The 17,140-nt window shown below is 36.1% G+C and overlaps 2 protein-coding genes across 2 annotated transcripts; both read left to right on the top strand.

The window, feature by feature from the left end:
* The first annotated feature begins 998 nt into the window (after positions 1–998).
* LOC133701376 (uncharacterized) lies at positions 999–8,751 on the top strand. The gene is made up of 4 exons (XM_062125277.1): positions 999–1,186; positions 2,226–2,856; positions 3,607–4,786; positions 5,233–8,751. Exons 2-4 carry the CDS (start codon positions 2,645–2,647, stop codon positions 8,302–8,304), a joined length of 4,464 nt encoding a protein of 1,487 aa, XP_061981261.1. The 5' UTR covers positions 999–1,186; positions 2,226–2,644; the 3' UTR covers positions 8,305–8,751.
* A 6,164-nt stretch (positions 8,752–14,915) lies between these two features.
* Positions 14,916–16,043, top strand: LOC133696334 (PRA1 family protein G2-like). The gene has a single exon (XM_062118507.1). It carries the CDS (start codon positions 15,023–15,025, stop codon positions 15,635–15,637), a length of 615 nt encoding a protein of 204 aa, XP_061974491.1. The 5' UTR covers positions 14,916–15,022; the 3' UTR covers positions 15,638–16,043.
* The last annotated feature ends 1,097 nt before the right edge of the window (positions 16,044–17,140 follow it).

The raw sequence follows: 17,140 nt of genomic DNA on the forward strand, positions 1-17,140 counted from the left end.
AAGTGACATAAATCTTGGTGAATGTTGTAGGGGTAGTAATAGTAGTAGTAGGTAAGCTTAGACAAGATTACATAGGGGAGGATGATAGCCAGCAGAGGACACCCTCTCTCTCTCTCTCTCTCTCGTTTAAAAAATTAAAAATCCTTTTCTCCCCCTACTACATATATTTCTAAGATTTTTAACTTTTATTACCACTCTCAATTTACAAATAATAATAATAATAATAATGTTGGGATGAACGAGATAAACACAACTCTGTTAAGGAGAGTGTCTTGTGTTCTTGGATGTATTTTAAAAGGTTTAAAAAATATTAAATTAATAATTTTTTAGTATTTTTTTATGATTTTGATGTGTTCATATCTAAAATATAAAAATCTAAAAAAAATAATATTGATGTATTTTTAAATAAAAATATTTGAAAAAAGCATGCTATATCACAATGCTAAACACATTGCCGCAAATAAAATTTCACTTTGTTTTTTATTTTAAATTCATATTTAAAACCTGTTTGTTTTTTGTATTTTAATAAAAATTTTTTAAAAAATTTATCTTTTTTCTTTGCTTTAAGTTTGTGTCCTTTTTGTATTATATTGATGTACTGATATTAAAAATAAATTTTAAAAATAAAAAATATATTATTTTGATGTATTTTTAAGCAAGAATTATTTTAAAAAAACAACCATTACCACAACTCTAAACATACTATAAAGATTCTCTCTTATAACAATAATTAAAAGAAAATTATAATTTGTAATCTCCTAAATATATTTTTTAATTATAGCCATAAAAATTAACACAATTTAAAACATAAACTTAATTGTACCTCTTTGTTTCTATCTTTTGGGTTCTGTATTTTACATATAAATTCATATTAACAATAAAAATCTTACTCTAAATACTTCAACTTTTTTTTTTGTTTAAATGTTTGAGAGAGAGAGAGAGAAGGGAGGCCCTGATGCGCCTTTTGATGTGTGAGTGGGTGGTGCTCTTTTCTCCTCTCTTCTCTCTCATTTATACCCTCTCTCTCTCTCTCTCTATCTCTATTCTTCTCTGGGAGCACTTGTACTGTCTCTTTCCTTTTCCTTCTCGTCATCTCTCTTCTAAAGAAACTTGAAAAAGCCTCGTTTTTTCTGTTCTTTATTTCATTCTCTGCTCTTCACCCCATACCATCTCAAAGCTTATTAAGGTTTGTTTAACTTATTAATAATTAATTCTTTCTCTTCAATTTAGTGGGTTGCTTGTTTCTGTCTCAAAGATCAAGTCTTTTCTTGTTTTTGCTTTCAAACTCTTATATGGGTTCGTGTGATTTCATGATCTCTCTCTTTCTTTCATTTTTCTCTCCCTTTGATTTTCCGGGTTGTTCTTGTTTCAATATTTAATTTGAAAGCAGTCAATAGTTTTAGTCTGGTCTCTGGTCATAAATATGCCTTTTCCTTTCTTGGATTAGAGTTTCTCCTGGGTTTTTTGGGTCAGTTCAAACTGTTCACTTTGTAAATCTAGAGATGCCTGAAATCTTGGGGTGTCTGACTCTCTCTCCTGATTTCTCTCAGCTGGCTGCTCAGCTATCCATATATTCAATCCATCTATCTAAAGTAGTTTCTCTTTTTTTTTTTTCCAGTTTCTTTTTGGTCTTTATTTTGCTTCATTCACAATTCACTGGCTAGCTGGCTGGCTGGCTGGCTGGCTGGATGGATAGCTACATCTCTTTCAATATTCCTTGCTCCTTTTGGATTTTTGAAAGTTGTGTGTTTATGCAGATTACAACCTCTTAATTAAGGTTTTTAATCTCGATGATTATCTATGTATTATCATTAATCATATGAGATTTGATTTGATTTGATGATACTGTACTTTGAGCATTGAACTTCATCTTTTCTTTGTTTTTGTGGGTTTGTTTTCCCCACATAAAATAACGCATACTCATCAAAACTTTTGAGAAGAGTTTCAACATCATCTTTGCTGAAGTGGGTGTTTGTTGTTTTGCGAAAACTTTGGTGCTTTTCTTTGCTTGATCAATCAAAACACTACAGTATGCTTCAGTTTCACTCATTCCCACATAAAATAACGTTTTCTACGGGCGATTCTCTCCTTAATTGCTAGCTAGCTAGCTGCCCACTAATCCTCCACTGATATTAATATCTTCTACTTCTGGCCATGTCCTTTGCTACAACTGTTAATGATCTCATGATTTCTTTTCCTTTTGTTTTTGTCTGTGATCTTTGCAGGCAGGTTAAATGGATGAAGATTCTAATGGGGTTGCTTGATCTTCTTCTTGTTCGTGTGTACAAATATAGATAGCTAGCTAGAGCTTTGGTTTGCGTCTTTGCTGTTGTTGTTGCGGCTGTGGAGGTCAATCGCATGTGGTGAGAGTTCTTTGGTGGTGGGGTTTTTTGAAATAGAAAGAGAGAGAGAGATAAAAAGAAAGGCAATACTTCTACTACAACAAGTTATAAGTGAAAGAAAGAAAGAAAAAGAGAAGGGCTGTAGTGATATACTACTAGGTACTAGCTATATATATGCTGAAGACTAAGAAGATAAAGATAAGGCAAGGCAGCAGTACTGGAATTAGTTGTGGAGAAGCTGAAGTTGCTGCTGCTTGTGACTGTTACCGAAACAGCACAAGAAGAGAGAATAATAGCATCAGATGTTATCCATTGAAAACCCTCCAGTACCAGATCCCTCATGTTCTTCTTCCCAGCTGAATAGTAGTGATGAGAGGGCTTACCAGCTTCCCACCAGTACTAATAATAAGCTTCCTTCTCCTAATTTGTCAGAGGTAGTAGTAGTAAATCTGCCAAACACAAACCCATCTCTTCATCATCATCATCATACCCCACTTCCTAATTTCTCCATAAGGTAAAACAATTCATTCTTCTTATCTGATCCTTTCTTTCAGGGATATGAATAGTACTTTTTTTTAATTTGATTTATTTATTTTTTGTCGTGGCTCTCTTGCTTTTCTTTGCTAAGCTGACTCCTCCTCTTTCTGTTTCTTCCTTTCTCATGGTGGTGATCTGATCAAAGTCAGCTAATCGATCTCTAAGATCTTTTGTTGGGTCAGATCCAGAGTTACATGTTCCCCTTATGGCTCAGTTCAACATGGGCACACCTCCCATCTTGTCTCTATTTTAGTCTCTGAAGACTTTTTTCTCGCTTGGCTTTTAATGATCATATTGAAGGCTTCTTCTTGGGGTTCATATGTTTGTGTTTTTTAATGATTTCCTGTGTCATTACTCACTGCTTCTAATCTCTGTTGATTATTTTTGCTTGTGATTTCATGTCACTTTGTACAAACAATCTGTACTTGTTCTAGCCATATCATGCTGCAACCTGCAGACTTTTTCTCAGTCACTAGATTTTCGAATCTTGCCTTCCCTTGGATTTTGCTTGGCTGTTTTCCTACTGTTTTGGGATTCACTTCCAGTTCCATGAACCAGATTTTCCCTTGCGAACTTGTTGTTTTTAACATATGATATAATTAAGGGTTCCAGTTCTTATGTACATAATAAGATCGTTATAGCTTACATATATAATTTGATGTTTTTAGCTCATTATAGATAGCTTGATCTTAGTTAATACTAACAGAAACAGTGGTTTGCATTGCAGAGATTATGTATTTAAAGCCAGGAGCAAGGATATCAAGAATAGCTGGCCTTTTTCTCAACACAATTTGCAACTTTGTTTGAAACATGGCGTGAAGGACGTGTTGCCAAAATTTCAGCCTCATGATACTGTAAGAAACCAGTTCTTTAAGAGATGTACAGGTGAAACCAGTTCAGTTGAGAAGGAAAACATCAGCAAAAGAAGCAATTTTGACAAGGAGGCTTCTAGGCCGGACAATCGTGTGCTGCTAGACTCGTCTGATGATGCTCAATTAAATAACAAGCTAGCAGAATCCTGTGTAGACATTAGTTCATGTAGATCTGGAGAAGAAAATGATTTCCCATCGACAACAACAAGTGAGATAAACTCAGTTCCTGATAACAGGCAACCTAGATCACCATTAGAAACTCAATCTTTGGTCAAAGCCGCTGTTGAAGTTGAAGCTCCTGTGACCCACAAGACTGAAAGCACCTCCAGGCCGTTGGCTAAGAAGTGCAGGTTGATTGTGAAATTTGGTGGCAGCTCTGATCGTAGCTCAGCTGAAGATATTGCTTCTAATTGTACTACTACATCAGAAACAATGGCTTCAAAAGTTTGTCCTGTTTGCAAAACTTTCTCATCCTCATCAAACACCACCTTGAATGCTCACATTGATCAGTGCCTTTCTGTGGAGTCAACACCCAAGTGGACATCAGATTCTAAGCCAACAAGGTATAGAATTAAGCCGAGAAAGACACGGTTGATGGTGGATATTTACGCTACAGCTCAATATTGCACGTTAGAAGACCTTGATCGAAGAAATGGTACGAGCTGGGCCACCATGTCAAGCTTGCCTGCTCAAGAGACTGAGAAGAGTGACGCACCTAATGAAGGGAAAAAGCAAAGGGTGTCCCCAATTCATCCTGAGGATGCTGCTGATGTAGGTCCAGTTTATATTGATGCAGATGGTACCAAAGTAAGGATTTTATCTCAGTTTAATGATACACCACCAGTAGCAAAAGTAAGCCAGGATATTGGTGCAAGAAGGGAGGATATTGGAGCAAAGAAATCTTTGAAAGGAGGCAAAGCAAGCAAATACATTTCAAAGAAAAAGAAAAAACGCTTAGCACAAAAGCATCAAAAGTATCTAAGACTAGCTTCTCAGAGCAAAAAGATTTTCTTCCACAAGGCGCCTTGCGCTCAGGTACAGTCTCTTGCTTGCACTACATATTCTTATTTCCCTTCCCAAACTATATATAATCATCTCACTGACTACCCTTGTCCGTTTTCAATAGCCAAGAAATTTGAGAATTTTGAGTATGTGATGGATCAGTTAGTTTTCCTTTTGTTTTCTAATGCCATCGAGAAGCTTAATGATGTTATGTTTTGGGGCAAAATGCATCTTGGATGCATCTGCTGATATTGTGTCGCGTCCATCTGTTTAGTGTTTATGTTAACTGGATGGAATTATTGTGCAGAAAAATTGCTAAAACACTATCTTTCCACCTCAAGCCCTTCTATAACGTATTTTATAGATTTCTTGTGATTATCCTGTACTTTAATTTACAAATTTTACACCATCTTTTGTTGCAAATTAAGTCAGCAACATTAATGTAGTTATATACGGCTGTCAATATTGCTGTTAAACAGATTTCTGGAGGTCAAGAAGAATTTAACGGAGAGGGGAAAAGTTGCGAGAAAGAACAAAGGATGTTGAAGCAAATCAATCCCAATGATGGCGGGACTTTAAGACCATGGATTTGCTCCAAACGAAGAGGTTTTCCAAAGAAGATTCCAACTCAAGAGGATCATCAACCTGTGAGATGTAAATGGCATTTGGCTCAAGACTTGCTGGTTGAGAATGATAGTCTTTCAGAGAGGAGCCGCACTGATCAGAAATCTGTCATCTTGTCTGATAACCCAATATCTTCTCATAGAAACATTGAGAGGACGGAGAAGCCATTTCATAAAGACCAAGTAAATGAGAGTATGGAGCACTCTCCTGGAAGAAAGATGGTAACAAATCTCCCAGTGAGAGACAGGATTAATGGCAAAGTGGATAAGTTGTTTCCACCAATGAAGTTGAGCAAAGATGGCACTTCTATCCGTGATACCTGTTTGCTAAGACCTCCAGACTCTCCCAGGATAAAGGTCTCTTCACTAACCAAGAAGACAATCTATACTGATGCTGATACAAGTAATAATTCAGATACCTCTCCCATTGCTAGCACAAAATCATCCCGGAGTTCTCGTACAGCTGTATCTAAAGCATTGAGATTCTGCTCCTTTAGGAAAAGTGTACTGTCTGTCAGCAGCCAATCTTCTGTGACTGAATCCAGGCCCAGCGAGGTCAGGAGATGGTCAACCCTTGACAAGTCTGAAGAGCCTTCGACAACAGAAATAGATGAAGAGGCAATGGGCAGGCATTCTGAGGTTGATGAACAGTATGATTTGATGCAGGATCATACAGAAAATGTACTTGAAAGAGAAGAAATAACTGATGAGGTGTCTCTTGGTGGAAGCTCCATCCGGGAAACTAGGCAAGAAAAAAGATTGTCATGTAGTTCTGAAAGGCTGGAAGCCTTGTCTTTGAGGAGCTCAAAATCTACACCTCGCTATGGTCATGACGAGGAGATAAATGTAGATTCTTCAGCTAGATTTGATGATGATGATTATTTGCGCAAAATTGATCCCCTAGAATCTCCTGGAACACAAGTTCCAATACATGAGGACATTGTTGTTGAACCATCTTCCAAGACTTTGGATGGGAGGACGAGCACCTCTGGTACGAGTAAATCCGTTGACACTGGATTCTATGAGCTAGGTGTTTCTTCAAAGGTCCCATCAAAATGTCTTCGGTCTATTGAAGATTATGAAGGACTTTCAAGGAAAAATGATGTGTCAACTGGTCCAACTGAACCAGGTTTTGTTCACGACCAAGGGATGTTTTCTGCTGCTGAAGCTGGCAATGGCATGATGGGCCATAATGCTGATACGAGGGTGGTGGAATTGGATTCTGAAGCTGCGAAAGTAGACTCTTTTCCTGAGGTTGATCCCATTCTGATTCCAGGACCACCGGGGTCATTTTTGCCAAGTCCTAGAGATATGGGCTCTGAAGATTTTCAAGGAAACTCATCATTGACTAGTAGCCAGGTTCAGTCATCTCCAGATCAGTATGATGTGATTGATGGAGATTCATCAGATTCCCCTCTATCTGCAGCATCGACCATCTCTAACTCCATGGCTGGCAGACCTGATTTCAATTATTCAGAACCACCATCATCAGCAGGACATTATGTTTTTCAAGACAATATGAGGTCAGGCTTAATTTCTGCTGGAATTGAACCTTTGGCACAGAATGCTGATGCAGTTCCACAAGCAGCAACTACAAGAGTTGAAAGAGCTACTTTCTTGGGAGAGTACGTGAAACTTGATGGGATCCCCATTGAGAAGGAATCTTTTGGCTTCAAAAATGATCAGCCATGCTGTTGCCAAAGAAAGGAGAGGTTTGCTGAGAGTGTTGCTCTAAATCACCAAGAATCACAGCTACTAAGGCGGAGGAAAATGCCATCGATGACATTTCCTTCTGTTAGCAAGCAAATGGGTTGCAATTCAAACCCAATGCCGATTAATTTGGATGTCAGGCCTGAATTAGTTTCCCTGAACAGTTACTCAGCTTCAGGATCTGAAAAGATGGTTCTCCCACTCATCAAGCCCCCCGGATATCCTATTCCTTTGAAGGACTCTCCCAATAATTCTGCAGTGAGATCCTTAGCTCGTGCAGATGGTGATTCTGCTAGTCCATCTGCTTCTAATCCTATACTCAGACTGATGGGGAAGAACTTAATGGTGGTCAACAAAGATGATCATGTAGCCATGCCAATTGGGCAGGTCCAACCTTGTGCTCAAACAATCAATCGAACTCCTCACTTTCCAACAATTTCTGCAGTCTCTCCTGGCAATATTCAGAATCAGGACAGTCATTCATTTCATCACGTCACCCCTCAAGGTTTTGCCATCTTTAGTCGGGATCCATATTACAAGACAGCAGTTCAACGTTTTGATGTTGGGTTGTCCAACAGTTTTGGAAGCCACACTGATTCTAAGCTACCCCGGGCACCATCGCAGTTACCAGCAGGCATGTTTTGTGACCAACAAAATGATGGTAGTTTTGTAACATCCATGAAGCCTCAACAGTGCAAAGATGATTATAATTTCTCAAGTTCTCAGAACAGGCTAAAGAGAAGACTAGATGCGTTTCCTACGTGTACTATGCAGAAAGCTACAGAAACTCCTGACCGCCAGTGCAAGCGTGCAGATTCATCTGCTCATCCTGTAAAAGAAATCATCATCATTGATGATGTTCCTGAAAGTCAAACTGTTGTGATCAGTGACATTACAAGATACAATGAAGGCTGGAGGGAAAGACAAGCAGTTCCATCTGGTATCTCTGTTCCAACCATCCCAGTTTATAACATGAGTAATGTGAATCCCTTTACTTGTTATCAGTCACAAGACCACCCTCCACTTGGTGGAACACCATTGTTGCACAATGGCAACTTTCATGCAACTGCCACTAGGCTAGTTAATACGAGTCCTGTTAGGTGGGGTTGTCCATCGGAAGGTCCCAGCGTGTTGCAACAGAATCCTTTCGTGGCTGCATCAAACTCATCTGCTCATCCAAGATCAGCATCGCTGTATTATTCTCCAAGCTTTTCATAGTCACCGTGGCAAGATCAGCATCGCTGTTTTATTCTCCAAGCTTTTCATAGTCACCGTGGTTAGCTTGCATGACCTTTTCTGCGCAGTTGTGCTTTTGCAGGTTTACATCGAGGCACTGAACTTGAGCTTCTCCCATAACTAGCTACCGTTGCCTGAAACTTTTGGGTTCAGAAATGACTTTATAGAAGAAATAGTGGTGGTTTAATTATTATCAAAGACAGCCTGTATGAGTTTTGCGGTTGGGATCTCAGACAAAGTTTGTATTTATTTCTAATGTTCCGATGTTGAGTCTGGCACTTTTTTAGGCTTTCTGCTTGTTAGGCAAATCTCAAAGCTTTCAAAAACTAGACAATGTATAAGCAAATCCTTGAATAATAGTCGACTAGGAACTTGGCTGAAAGACAATGGAGTCAAGTGTTCCTAAAAGAAATTTCCATCTCGTTTTAACTCTCCTCTCTCTCTCCCTCTCTCTCTCTCTCTCTCTCATGATGTTTATTTCCTTTCTATACAATCATTCGAGCTGCATTTTGATCGCTAAACTACTTTCACTTGCATTTGATTGTCCATGTGCATGCATTTAAATAAGAACATTGATGAGGATATGAATGAAAGATTTTATAAATATTTTATTTAAGACATGAAAAAATTAGGTGTTCTTCTTTTGGATGAAATTGTTCCACGATCTATATAATATGGCTGTATTTGCGTTGTCTTGGCATAGGTAAATATGAGCCAATAATATTAATATCATGGATGGATAAATTTGTGTACTTGGAAGTCATTTTCAAAAGAGGGCATGTTCTAACAAACATTAAACAATGGAAGCTTTGATATGACTATAAGCCTTGCCTAGCTAGACCGTGTACAAACAATGACACTGATGCATGTCAAAAGCAGGCCCCCCTTTATTCTTCTGCTTGCTAGCTGTGTTGAGCTTGCATTAACCATGCAATTGGACATTGGCGCATATGATCATAATGTTTACACAGCCGTTGGGGGGGGGGGGGGGGGGGGCCTTATGGCATGGTATATGAGAAGTAAGTGTAGCTACCAGGCAGTGATATGAATAAGAGTACGAGCATGATGATGATGCATGATGGGTCATGGCACCTGCCTGATGAGAGGAGAGGAGAGGGAAAGAGAAAGGGTGTGTGTGTGTGTGTGTGTGTGTGTAAAGTCACGAGTCAAAGGGGCAGTAAAGAAGAAAACATGATGGCCTGGCAAGGGAAGGCTGCCTTTTTGGGTGAACTGGCACCATGGATTGGAGGAGTAGATCAAGGAGAGGTGAGATTGAGATATTCTATAGCTCGTAGCCTTTTAGGGTAGCGAGCGAGGCACTAGCAAAATGCTGCCTGCACTGATCTCATCTGCTCACCTCTCTGTGCTGGTTTTTTTCCCTCAATTATCTTAATGTGAATTCTATTGTTTTTAAGTGTTTTATTGCTTGCATGGTGAATTAGCTAAGTGGGACAGATGAAATGAAGCAAAGCTGTCTCTTTAGAAAGAGAAGGGTCCCATATTTGTGTTTTAATTACGTGGGGGCCATCATTTGTCTCTTTCTTCATCTCTTTCATGGATTCCCCTGCCCTTTCAAATCTTTTGAATGAATGGTTCAACATATACATACACACCCGTGACGGGTCGTATTAAATATTTTTTGGACAAAAAAATAACATAAGGTGATTTTAATGTGTTTTTTAATAAAAAAAAGTTAAAATTATATAAAGATTTAGATGATCTAATTGATTTGATAAGTACAAATATAATCTAAATGACTAATAAAAATATAATTTGATTTAAAATATTCAAGATATTTTTAAAAAATGTATTACCATGACAACATATTATATCAACTCGGATTAACCTATCAAATCTGATACTCAGATCACAACACCCTGATAATTCTATAAAAAACAAAAACTTTTTTTTTATTAAACTCAACTCTTAATTAACCCAGAATTGAATGATGAAATTGAAAATAAAATTCAATTTAAAAAATGAGTCAAGTTAACTCTGGTTAATCTATCAAACCTAAGTTATGAGAGCAAAATAACCTTATAAAAAATAAATTGAAATAAATTATGAAACTCAATTCACAATCAATTCAATGTTGAAGGGTGAAATAAAAAAATCAATTAAAATAAAAACACAAAAAACCACCCGAGTTAACCAAACAAACTTGTAACCCGGTCATGAAAACCTCATATAACACAAATTGAAATAAATAATAAAACTCAATTCCCAACCAACTCAAATACTGAAAAAAAATTCATCCAACAAAAGGACAAAAAAGCTCAAGTGAACCAACTTAACCCGTGATCCGGGTCATAAAACTGTGATAACCCCATAAAAAAATAAAAAATAAATTACGAATCTTAATTTTTAATCAACCTAATGTAGAAGGATTAAATTAAAAAAAAACAAATAAAAAAGGAAAAAGAAACAATGACTTGAGTCAACCCGCATTAACCTGTCAAACCCGTGTGAGGAGATCGGGATAACTATATAAAAAGAAATTTTTAAAAAAATTATAAAGTCTAATTCTCAATCAATCCAATGTTAAATGATGAAATTGAAAAAAAATTCAATTGAAAGAAGAAAAGAAAAAACCTAAGTTAACCTGGCTAACCCTCAAAACTCGCGACTCGGATCATGAAATCATAATAATCTAATACAAAGCAAATAAAAAAATAATAATGATTATGAAACTCAATTATCAATCAACTCAATGTTAAAAGATGAAGTTGAGAAAAAAAATTAAAAGAAAGGGGAAAAAATTATTCGAGGCAATAATGCTAACCTATAAAACTCGCGATCCAGGTCATAAGACCAGAATAACTTCATAAAAAGCAAATCAAAATAAATTATGAAGTTCAATACCAAATAAACATAATGTTAGAGGATGAAATTGAAAAAAAAATAAAAAAAGTTCTCAAAAATCTTGATTTTTAAGGACTAAAGTGTGAAATGTCTTTGCATTTCACTATTCATTACTACATTGAAATACCAAGGACTTTTAAGCAACTCCAAGTGGTGTGCTGAATGGAAAGCCAAAAATAAAAAAATATATTATTTTGCTTTTCTATGCTTGTTTTACATGTTCCAAAAGGACTGCTAAACAAAATATCAAAATATCTTTTCTCTCCCAAAAATATTATTTTTTTAAAAAACTAAAATTAACAAAGCAAGGTCAACAAAAAATAAACTAATTAAATGCAGCCATGTAGAAAAAAAAATAACATCAAACTCATTAAAAAAAACAAAGCACTTATTTCTCTCACTCCAATATAATTATTTCAAATGGTTTTTTCTCATTCGAGTATACATAATTAAAAAAAAAACCATATTTATATTATTTAAAGTGTTATTTTATCAATTTAGCTCTTTAAAATAACATCTTCCCTTGGAGATACTCTAAGGACTAAAGTGTGAAACTTGGCTGTCAATTCCGTTACTTTCTATCGAGAATGGTTGATATATCTTGTTCTAGTTAAAAAACGGAACAAACTAGAACAGATCTCATCTCGCTCAGAATCTCAACCAGTTTTGGAAATTCCATCCAAATTTGAACTGGAATGTTCCAGTCCCGTTGCGGCCAAATAATAATTTGCTTAATTTGAGGTTATTATAGTTTTATAACCCGAGTCATGAATTTGAAAGGTTAACTTAGATTGACCTGGATCGATCTAATATGTTGTCGTTTCAATATATATATATAAAAGATGTTTCCTTGAATTTTTTTGAGTCAAATAATATTTTTACTGGTCGTTCAGGTTATCTTTGAACTCATTGAGTCGATTAGATCACATTGGTTAAACTCTTATTTGTTATTTGTATTTAAAATTTAAATGATATAATTTTAAGTTATTTTATCTTTGAATTTGAATTGAGATTACATTGGATGAATTACCTTGCTAAGATGGATGCTGAGATGAGGATAGTTCCCCCGCTGGGAATGTCCCATCCTTCACTGCAATCTTCTATGCTAGCTGGTGATATATTCATTTGGATCATTGAACTGCTTTTACCTAAGAATGGATCATATAATTTCCATGGGCATGAGTTCTTGGTGTTCCTGCAAAACAAGTAATTAGAAGACCACGTTAGCAGTAAATAAAAGGGATAAGATCAGTAGAATATTTCTGCATCCTAGCTAGACTAACAAGGAGCAGACTTGCTTATGTAATTACCTTCGAAGACCGTTTCATGTCCAATATTGAAAATAACAATAAATTAAATGATTTGACTAAGCAGGTGAACAAATCCCGAATCTGTATGCTATTAATTAATTAGTTTAGGGTTTACGGCAGACAAAGCACACCCCCTCCAACACGGACCATGTTATGCGCCTTACAACTACTAATTATACTATACTATATATTATGACTTTTATTTCTTAATAAAATTTTACCATATATATTAATAATCTAAAGGACATTATTTCGTATTATATCTCATTGGGTATGTTCACCCTTTCTCTCTCACTTTGATTCGTTATGTGCTGCTTAATTAGTGCTACATAGATATGGCCTGGCTCCTCTTTTTTTTTTTTTTTTTTAAGTATGTATATATAGTGTAAGAAAACAATGCATGGTGAGATAGTATTTTTTAAACAGTTTTTTTTTTTAATTATACTACACAACAAGAAAGTGAAAAATCCTAGATTCCCTATAATCTTGAATTGACAATTTTATCCAGTAAAAATTATCAATTTACCCTTAGCAAAATAATAATTTTATTGTACAAATTCATAATGAAATATGAGTGTATAAATAATAAAATACTTAACAAGTTTGTTTTTTTTTTAATGTACTATTAATGTACTCTCATCATTTCCATATTCCATCACTTCCAAAATCATAATTATTCATTATAATGAAAGGTAAATAACAAAGAGTTTTCATTGTAACTGTAGACATAGATTACTGTAGATTGCAATAATGATATTTACTTAAGTATGATATGTATTTAAGAGGATCATGGGGTGTTTTAGTATTTTCACGTTGTCTTTTCTATTTTTTATTTAAAAAGCTGTTGGCGCGTGTTTTTACACGCCCCAGTGAGTGGGCCGCGCCTGCGTCATTAAGGAAGCGCGTAAGACACCTCTCAGTGGCCAAATCTAGTCATTCACCGTCTAGATAGATGCGTAGACATACTCTCTTTCACATTATACGACATGTTTAGACATATCATAATTAGATTGCCGCCAGTGATCAATTGTTTGTGTTTTTTTTCTCTCTCCTAACAACTGAAAGGCACAATTATTCTTTGTTTGTTTGTTGTTTGTTTGGGTCTGACAAATATGTTTGGTGCTAGACTCGGGCGCGGGCTGACAACCATGTTTGGTGTTAGAACCAGGCACGAGTCCAACATGGATGCCATACTAAGGCACATGGGTTTAGCATGGTTGTCAGACTAAGGCGTGGGTCTAGCATGATTGCTAGCACCAGACGCGAGTTTGCCAATGTTTCTAGACCCAAGTGTCGGTTTGGCATGGTTGCCAGACTGAGGTGCGGTCTACCAAGATTGTTAGACCTAGGCTCAGGTTTGGAATGGCTCCAGACCCAAGTCTGTTGGGTCTAGCATGACTGCTAGATTCAAGGGGCTTAAAAACATTCTCTTTGCTTTTAATATTTTTTTATATATATTTTTAAAAAATTAGTATTGATTCACTGCGAAGTGTGGACCAATATACTAATGCAATTAAATCGAGGTTGTTAATTTCATTTCGGTAGGTGTTTTGTTTTTCAATTGGAATGGAATGTTTCAGTTTCGTAGTGTTTCGGCGTGTCGTTTCGGGGTTGTACTGTTTATATATATATATATATATATATATATATATATATATATAATTTAACAAACATAATTCAAATTCAAGATAAATTAATTATAAATGATATAATACAAACACAATGTCAAACAAATATAATTTCAAAATTTAAAATATTTCTAAATAGTCAAGATTAAATAGATCTTTAACTTAAAGTAATTAAACTTAAACAAAATATCAAAATATTACGAAAGTAAAATGTTTTAACACAAATATTTTAAATATAAAGTTAAGTCAATGTTATCAAGGCAAATGGAATCTAAAGCATCCCTTGTTTTGCTTAAATTCCTACAAAGTATAAACATGAAAAAAACAACATGAATATAAACCATATATATTAGTGATAAATCTAATTTTTAAAAAATAATATCATTATTAATGAAAATAGCAAGAATAATTTTCAATATTATTATTAATATCATTATTATTGAAAATAGTAATGAAAAAAAGCTTTTTATACTTGGGTGGTTTAATTAATTAAATTGAACAAGGTTCAATTTGATTTAATGGCTTTTCAAGAGCGGAATGAAATATGTGAAATGGAACCGGAACGTTCCGGTCGAAATTTAGTTGAAAAATCCGAAACGGACTGAGATTTAAAATGGAATGAAAATTATTCTGTTTTTTGAATTGATATGGAAAGTTTCGGTCATTCTGGACAAAACAGAACGAAATTAACAACCTTGAATTAAATAGGACTCAATGAATGAAATTGATAATATAGGGACTCAATTAATCAGATTGAGATTGTCTAGGGATGATTCATGTAATTAAACAGGCCAAGACATAAAAAGTCAACAATTTCTTACCTCCCAATCCAACCAGAAAACAGAATTTGGATTTGAAGGGTTGTTGGGTCAACAAAGAACATCCTATACACAATACACAATGTCACAACCACCACCCCCCTCAACCACCACCACCTACACTACCATCCCCATCTCCGCCGGGGACGTGATTTCTCGGTCACTCCAAAACTTCACTTCCTCCTTCTCCATCCTCCGCCCCTGGCCCGAGCTCTTCACTTCCGGATCCTTCACCCGACCTGACTCATTCGCCACTGCCTTGACCCGACTCCGGGCCAACTTCCACCATTTCAGAGTCAATTACTCAATAATCATCTATACTTGCGGAGCTTTATCTCTAATTGGGTCTCCATTTTCCCTCCTAATATTTTCTTCTGTGCTGTCTCTCTGGCTGCTCCTCTACTTCTTTAGAGAAGACCCATTGGTGTTATGGGGCTATGATGTGAGTGATCGCCTGGTTTTGATTGGTTTGGTTTTGGTTTCTGTTTTGGGTGTTTGGTTAAGCGGGGCAGCTTGGAATTTGGTTTGGGGTGTTCTGATTGGGTTTTTGGTATGTGCGATTCATGCTGTATTGAGGAATTCAGATCGGTTGTTGGTTCCTGGCGAGGAAGCTGCTTTGGTCGGGTCAGGTTATGTGTCCGGGTCATATGGAGCTTTATCAGCATCTAGTGATGGTGGTGGTCAATTCATCAAGTAAAATCGGAGTCCTTGAAAGGAACTGACTTTACATCGTTTCATTGATTGCTTTATTATTTTACATTATAATGATTCTTGTGGAGAGTTCTGTGTGATTTGGTTTGGTTTTGGTTTCTTTGTAGTGTGAAAGTTTGTCTCTTTTCTGTTCTTAAGACAAGTTGGAAGAAACTACTTATGACTTAAAGTCAACAACGTAGTTTAGTGTGAATTTCAACAATTACTGCCTTCCTGTCTTGTGATACTATTTTTTTATAACAATGTAGTTTAGTGTGAATTTCAACAATTACTGCCTTCCTGTCTTGTGATACTATTTCTTATGTAAGTATGTTTTTGGACATGGATAAGAGGGATTCTCTATTGTTTTCAAATGTCTAGTTGTTTATGATACTATTTATGTTTTACCTTAACTCCTTAATTTATTTATTTATCAAGTTACCTACCACTTTGGTAGAAGAGGGTAACAGATAGATGATGATAGAGGGAACTGTCATTGTAGAGTGTAGACCAGACACCTCCTCCTATCTACTACATGGGGACCTTTGAAATTTTGATAATTCAGATTCAGACAAACAACTTAACTATTCTCAACTACCACTTCGTTGTTTTCTCACCTGTCCTTTTCAATCCCTTCGCTTTCTTGGGTTTCATCCAAGATTTGGTCTCGTTTAATTTCTTATCTTCGATCAAGTGAGATTGAACATCTTGTATATTAAAAAAGTGACCAAATTGAGGGTTCTTCAACTTGAAGTTGATGTCATGATGTGCAATGAAGACTGCTATAAATTACAATCAACTTCATGCTTATATTTCTAACTAAACATAGGTTATTACAGTGTGAGCAAATCCGAGCTCTCTATGGTTCGATGGTTGGTTCTTCCATTGATAGAGATTACCTGCATCGCAGTTTGCTCCTCTTTCTATTTAGCTTTTTTAGCTAGTGTTTCTTGGGCAGCCAATGTTTGAGCATGATTGTAGCTCAGCATCACAGTCCAGATGCTTACACAAGCCCCGCATAACTCTTCACCACTATCAAAATGACCACCTTTAAGCAGCAGCTTTGCTCTAATCTCAAGTAAATTAGCCTTCAACGATGTCACATCTTGCCTAGTAAATAGCCCTGCATTCTCTTTTTCCAACAAAGTGAACCATGGCAAAAGTCCTGTATTCTTTTTGTACAAAACATAGTAAGTTTCCTTCAGTTGGAAAGTTGGGTTTGTATTTGAATCTGAAGACATAATGCCTACGACCATGAATGACATGAATTGATCAATGGGTTACCAGTTTTCTTTCTCCTTTCAAAACTCTTGAGTTATTGGGTGGAATCGAATGCAATGTTCAAGTGGACAGCTGATTCTAGGTGACAAGATATAGAATTAAGCCAAAGAGGACAAAGTTGGTGGTGAATATTTGTGCTACAGCTCCCCATTGCATGTCAGAAGAGCTTGATTGAGGAAAGGTACAAACTGAGCCTCTGTTTCAAGCTTGACACTGCTCAGGATATTGA

The sequence above is a fragment of the Populus nigra genome, chromosome 1, assembly GCF_951802175.1.
Source record: "Populus nigra chromosome 1, ddPopNigr1.1, whole genome shotgun sequence".
Lineage (NCBI taxonomy): Eukaryota > Viridiplantae > Streptophyta > Magnoliopsida > Malpighiales > Salicaceae > Populus > Populus nigra.

Excerpts from the sequence above, each read along its gene's own strand:
- LOC133696334 (XM_062118507.1), top strand. The coding sequence starts at position 15,023 with ATGTCACAACCACCACCCCCCTCAACCACCACCACCTACACTACCATC.
- LOC133701376 (XM_062125277.1), top strand. The coding sequence starts at position 2,645 with ATGTTATCCATTGAAAACCCTCCAGTACCAGATCCCTCATGTTCTTCT. Across the intron at positions 2,857-3,606 it reads CTTCCTAATTTCTCCATAAG|AGATTATGTATTTAAAGCCA; the intron begins GTAAAACAATTC and ends TTTGCATTGCAG. Across the intron at positions 4,787-5,232 it reads ACAAGGCGCCTTGCGCTCAG|ATTTCTGGAGGTCAAGAAGA; the intron begins GTACAGTCTCTT and ends GCTGTTAAACAG.